Source organism: Priapulus caudatus, unplaced genomic scaffold (assembly GCF_000485595.1).
Source record: "Priapulus caudatus unplaced genomic scaffold, Priapulus_caudatus-5.0.1 Scaffold42, whole genome shotgun sequence".
Lineage (NCBI taxonomy): Eukaryota > Metazoa > Priapulida > Priapulimorpha > Priapulimorphida > Priapulidae > Priapulus > Priapulus caudatus.
The window spans coordinates 152,023-159,001 of record NW_014577103.1 but is presented as its reverse complement, the minus strand read 5'-3'; the positions used below and the strand labels follow the sequence as shown (position 1 = coordinate 159,001).

Here is a 6,979-nt window from a genome sequence, read left to right as displayed (position 1 = left end):
TGACCTCTCGTTGACCTGACTCGTTAGCTAGTTCTCACTAATATTAATATTATAAGTATATAAGTATAGTATATATATATAATAATAATTATATCACGTAGTTTAGCTTTAAGTCAGAAATTAGGGCTAGAGACAGGCCGGCGTCAAACAAAACGTCAGGAACATAGCACCCTACGAGACTGTTCCCCTCTATTGTAGTTAGTAGCTTTAGGTAGGTAGTGTATGTAGTTAGTGAATAGGAGTGGAGTAGTGACCTGTGAGTGATTGAGTGTTACTGGCTTAGCATAGTAACGGATGTAACAAGTCTCAGTATTAGTTTATATTTTTTATCAGAATACCACTAATATTGTACAACAGCTACTAGTATTTTTTGTTATTTAACGTTTATTGTATACCCGGTTAATGGATTGTTCTGTCCAATTAGTAGGATTATTCTAATAATGTTGTTTAGTATCTATTGCAATTGCAAAGGCACACAACTCGTACATAAAATTTACTTATTGAAATTACATTTAACGAAAAGTGACCATTTTTTTATTTACTATATCAATGAAGATTAATCAGTAATCTTCAAAATAATCTTTATATAAATCAATTTCTTTTGCTTCAAGGGACAGAAATTTTTTGGTGACCTGATGAGTGATGGAACGATACAGCTACAGACGACAAAAGAATTATTTAGCTCGCCGAGTGCATGGGCCATTCACTGCAAGAAAATGGTAAACCCGGCAAAACGATCCGGCTGTGGATGGGGCTCCGTAAGTATCTGCATGCCTGTGTGTGTGCGTGTGTGTGTGCGTGCGTGCGCGTGTGCGTGCGTGCGTGCATCTGTGTACGTATGTGTGTGTGCGTGGTGTATACATGTGTGTGCGTGCGTGCGTGCGTGCATGCGTGTGTGCTTGCGCACGGGCGTGCATGCGTGAGTGTGTGTGTGTGTACATGTGTGTATGTTGTGTTTTGTGGTTTGGTAACGATGTCACGATATGCAGACCGTTGTCGTGTGTAGTGTCGTAAGGTCAATAAATTCGCAGAAGAATCTGCTGGAATGGCAATCTGATATTTCCACAATTTTATTGTGGATTTTGATTCTAAACCTAGTAGACATTCAACGTTATTCATTTATTCACACCTGATAGGTCAATACGGACCTGGCAAAAACATACAAACATGTAACATTAAATTATGGGTTTATTTATATATTTATGCTTCAGGTGAAGTACAAAGGTAGAAAACTCGATACATACAAAACGATGTGGTTCAACAAACAGAGACCATGCGACGGAAAGGAAATTCGCAAGGTATACCCATAACCCTTTTTATATATATGCTGTAGTAAATGTGGAGAGGTATAAGATTGTGGCCCTGCTATACAAAAATCACGGTTAAACTACGTATATAGTGCTTAGTAACATTTTAACACTATTAACATTATAACGTTATTATTATAACATTATAATGTTATTATTATAACATTATAATGTTATTAACGTTATTAAGATTTTAACATATTAATGTATATAGTGCAGAGAACTGCACACTACTAGGTGAAATACACACTATACACCCTAGGCGAAATATTGTGCTTTTTATTGTGTTTGGCTTCGATGATATGCTTTCTCCATGCTCTTTCTCTGCATTTCAGCCGCAGCATCTTGTGATGAAGTCGTCACCCCATTTTTCCCTTGCCATCTTTTTGCCCCATGTTTTACACTGCCGAGCCATCCTTTTGCCCTCAGTTTTCCCATATAGGTGGAGCACCTCTACCCCCCCCCCTCCCAAAAAAAAGGTGAGTACCCACCCCCCCTGGGTCGTGTGTGTTTTGCTGATATATAATGATTGACGTTCTGAGACATATTAACTTGGCTGCATACACTTGACATTAAGCAAGGACTTGACAATTAGTCTCTAAGTGCTCTCTCTTCATGGTTTAGGACATGCAAAGATATTGCTTTCATATATAAAGTCGTTACAGCGACTTAGCTAACTTGAGTTTTCATGTTGGGGAAAAATCCATGTATTGCCTGGGCAGTTGAAAGTGGGCTGTTCCCCCCATCGAACATGTAAATTAATAGTAATCTACATTGGTCTCAAGGAGTGACTGCCGCCCCCCCCACCCGTTCCCCACTATAGCTACAGCCGTGCAGTGTTGCAGCGTGCGTGCGTGCGTGTGTGTGTGGGCGCGTGCGTGCGTGAGTGCGTGTGTGCGTGCGCGTGCGTGTGTGTGGGCGCGTGCGTGCATGCATGATAGAATATATTTTACTAAAATTTGCGGACGGTAACATGCCCTCTTCATGGTTTCCAGGTAGCAGACACGAGGCACCTATCGCTGGCCTTAGTGAATCATTGCACACAGGTACTGCTATCGAATACTACTATTCATGCTTAGCAACATGTATTTCGTTACGGATTTCTTGATAGTAATATCGATAAAATAGTTAAAATGCAAAAGTGGGATTTTCTGCGCGTGTTTAGTAAGTCGTATATTGTCCACGGATATTCTCAAGTGTGTTTAAGGTCGTTATGACTTTAATTGGGAGTCGTTGTCGACAAATTTGCGCGTTGTTAACGATTACATATTTTACACGCCTTTCGCTTTTAGCGGCCATGTTGGATCGTCGGTCGCCGCAGCTGATGTTCGTTTTGCTCGTCGTGCTGCTATCACGACTTCAGCGGATTCTATGATAGGAGAGGCGTTACTGCGTCCGGGACCATTCTTTGAACTTCGATTGTATGATATTTTACATTGATAATGGGCCGTGCATCCTGTAAGCATGGCCCCCTAGGACTAAGATGTTTTCGTGTCATGGTTTCGGTTGTGTGGCGCGTAGGAAATACGCCCTTTGAGACTCACTGTCACCTAGGCTGCATTTACTTTTTTTGGCTAACAACTACCTTCAGTCCCTTTTCTCGTCAACGAAAAATTATTTAAGCAATGTTATTGAAAATTCGATGCACTGCCCCCCCCCTCTATTAAAAACTGGTGTGAAAAACCTTGAAGAAATGGTAAGGATAGAGTTGTGTCATATTTCACAGCCAGAAAATTGCCTGCTAATTGGGTAAATATTGGTATAAACGTCAGTAAATTTGTCCTGGGTGATAGTGAGTTTTGTAAGGAAGCCTGTGTTTCTTACCTGTTAGGTAACCATGGTAATTCCATGCGGTCTGTCACAAGTATTACACGTGCATCTGGTATATGCTCTCTATATAAGCGTGATTAGCACCTGTGATTTATTCTTCATCTGGAATGCTATCGAAAACCCGAGTATAGTGAGTGGGGGCCACTTGACGGAGAGTGGAATAGTGCGTGCATGATTCTAGTGATATTTAACGGTCGTTAATTAGATATACTGTATTCCCTTCTACACAATACACAATGACAAGTGTAAGGTAAAATACGATATTAAATTTTTCGATTATATTCTTCATAACATTATTTTTAATTATTATTTTCTATATTATTTATTCATGACAATTATTTTCTTTTTATTTATTTTTCATTTTGTATATTTTTTATTATTCTATTACGTTGACGATGATAACCCATCGAAGAATTAATATCAGTCGCTTTTATCATTGCAAAGTTGCCGACTATTTGTTTCGTACTTATTAGCTTCGAATGATGGTTTTCTTGAAAACACGAGAAAAGAATCTTTAGTTAGATGGAAAGGTCGCACCTAATTATTCGCTAATTAGCAAGCCTTAACGACCCTCTCATTCGTCACTTGTTCTAGACGATCCTGACTGTTGTTACCAGGTTCTTGATCTTTGTTCGCATCAGGAGATATCAGCTAGATAATATGACCTACTTAGCGTAGATATGTGACGGTACTGAGGCACTATAATTGATATGCATGACGAAGTACTAATAATTATATATATCTCACATGAATCCTGCAGGAGTTGTGGGAGCTGGCTTCAAAAACCTAGCTTACTACAGCTCCCTCGATTACAATGTAATACATTTAATACATCATGTGTATCGTGTAATTCTGAATTTATGAGATGTGTCTCTTGCTTTTGTTTCTTTGTAACATATTCATTATTTATAAGGTGACGTTGGCCTTTGTTTGTGTAATGTAAAATATCGTTGAAAACCGAAAGTATTCTGAAGGCTTGGAAGTGAACATTTTAAGTTCTTCGTGATTCTATGTACGTACAGGATCATGTGATGATCACATGTGAGTGCACTTATTGTTATTTAATTGCACAATTCATTGTTTAACCGTAATTTTTAAGTAATTCATAACGTTGCACGATTGCTTGCCATTCCACATTTAGATCCTAGTCGTTTCCACACTGTTAAAATCCTTCCTTTCCTAACAAGCATACTCGTAATACTAATATTATTAGTGATTATAATGTGGTATTAATATTCATATTATCAGGGGATAATATCAGGAGGCTATTTTATCAGGAGCGAATAATAATAGAATAATATATTATTATTTATTCCTGATGTTATCAGGAGCGTATAATGACAAATATTTGTCATTATACGCTCCTGATGTTATCTATATTATACACTCCTGTACCAGCATGCGAGGCACAGTAGTGTATGTGGGTTTACACTTCATATTTATAACGAAATATAAGTAATTAACTAAACATATAGTCAACCATCAATGCTCCAGTGCAGGGAATAAACACCTCTTGCACATAATATCGCTTGAATGTAATTATTTATTGTAAATTGATGTATTTAATTGTAGAAATGTGGTTGGTTATTTGTTATGCTATAGAGTAGAGATGATTGCATCGTCGTAAATACTAATTAGAAATACTAAAAGGCTATGTATAAACTTCGATTCTCGTTCTCACGTTGTGAATTCTGTCATGACACGTATTATTACATATCATTTATGAGCTGAAAAGAGATTGGGGGTGAAATTGTGATGTAAACAAAATGGAAATTTTAAGCTCGATTATCAGTCAGTTTTATATGATTTTCGGTTTAATTTTTTCGTGGTGGATCAGAGTTACCTAAGGTAGGCTTAGTGTGTGAGGTAGGCTTACGTGCATAGGGTAATTCGATAATTGATATATGTGTTTTGGATCGTTTTGATTTTCGTGTTACTATTATAATGACTGCATAAACTCGTTGAAGTTAGTTCACTCGTGGAAGGCATTGTTTGGTTTGGTCCGAGACAAGGAAAAGGACTGGTTCTTATATGAGCATTACCTGGGTAACTTTGAAGGTGTGTCCATTGAACATGGCAGAGTGTTTGACGATGGTTAACTGCCCAGAGGCTGCTTTTACTGTTACCATATGTATCTTTAGCTATGAGAATAAGGTTATGATCTCTTTAGAAACACATTGAAATAGCATGCATCCCTCTGTTTCCATTACTCCTACTTCCCTTTATATTCCTGCATGACGTCATCTTGAAACTCTGAATAAAGCGGGGCGTTATTAACACTAAAATTAACAGGGTTGCTTAATTACGAATTCGGTAATTAATTCATTGATGGAGAAATGACCTCCCTTGTATATAATGATTTAGGTACCTGTTGTAATACGTAGGCACTATATTGCAGCTTGTATTATGTCACTGATAGAGTAGGTTTAGCTATATTTGTATTTGTACGTTTGAGAAAGGCGAGCTAAGCTTTGATGTACTACTTATTGTCACTTTGTGAAAAAATGCACATTCCTTGTAATTAGTAATGTGAGAGTGAGGGTGGGTACCACGTTAACGCTACGTACGGAAGGCTATCAGTGATCGTACACAATATTCGTATGTGTTGGTATTGTATATGCGTGTTTTGTGTCGATCTTTGCGTGCGTGCGTGCGTGCGTGCGCGCGTACGTGCGTGTGTGCGTGCGTTCGTGCGTATGTGCGTGTGTGTATGGGTGTGAACTTGTGGTATTGTATATGGTCATTGATGCCATCTCTTGCCTAACCAGTTGAAGGCAGAGATGTTGATTCTTAGCAGTTGGACTTCGTGTTAGTGTTGTGGCATAGCTACTCTTATTAATGCATATCTCGATAGTTTGCGTACGATATATCTATCTATCTATCCATCTATATATTCTATCTATCGATCTTTCTTTCTCGCTCTCTTTCTCTCTCTCTCTCTCTCTCTTTCTCTCTCTCTCTCTCTCTCTTTTGCGCTGCGCATTTCAGACCGCGCCGACAATCTGTGATGAAGTCGTCAGACAACGGGGACACCTCCAAAGAAGGGGAGGACGAGTTGTTCAAGGGCGATCCATCAACGTCGACCGCGGAATCTCACGCGTTGAGGTACGACGTGCACACAGTGTAGTGTGTAACGCTTGAGGTCTGCTGAAGCGTATGCACTGTACCACATTGCACGCCCTCTTGCGAATAAACCAGAATAGTGGTTGGCGCAGAATTTATTGTCTGAGTAGTAATCTGGTTAAATCCGGTGGTACATTATACAATCTATTTTCGAAACAGATTGGTCCAAATTAATTGGTGCTTGAGCCCGGATTTATTTTGAAGGAACTAACCAGAAGCAAATCTTCGAAGATCAGCACAAAATATTTCCTCGTGGGCTAATACTGTGTATAGAAGGACCTGCACTTGCATGCCCATGCAGCTGTTCAATGTAATATTAATATAATAGTATAATATCTATCATATCATATAATTTATAATAACATGATTGTCATAGTTGTCAGTACCAATAATAACATAAAAACGGAAGCAAGTATTATTTCTCTGTGTTGTGTAAATTATATGCCCTGTATTATCATGCAGAGTACTATCAAGCTTGGTATTTTCTGTCATGTTGTGGAGCTAGACAATGCATTGTGAATAGTTGCATGTCAGTAAAGTCGCAAGTAATTTTCAGTTGACTTTATAATATCCATTGGTTATGACGTTAAAATTTGTTACTTTTCAACTTTAACAGCTAGTATTAAGTTGCATGTAAGAAAAGCCATGCAGTTAATTTCATGTGTGAATGATGCATATCAAGATTATTGGGGCCGATGGCTCTATTGCCAGGGACATAA

The 6,979-nt window shown here is 38.4% G+C and overlaps 1 protein-coding gene across 1 annotated transcript in view; it reads left to right on the top strand.

Moving 5' to 3' along the window:
• Positions 1-6,979, top strand: part of LOC106820491 (MPN domain-containing protein-like) — a 29,523-nt gene that overhangs the window by 6,464 nt on the left and 16,080 nt on the right. The window contains exons 3-6 of the mRNA XM_014825006.1: positions 612-758; positions 1,212-1,298; positions 1,643-1,662; positions 6,150-6,242. Of these exons, the coding sequence (XP_014680492.1) occupies positions 612-758; positions 1,212-1,298; positions 1,643-1,662; positions 6,150-6,242 (347 nt within the window). The remainder of the gene's footprint in view (positions 1-611; positions 759-1,211; positions 1,299-1,642; positions 1,663-6,149; positions 6,243-6,979) is intronic.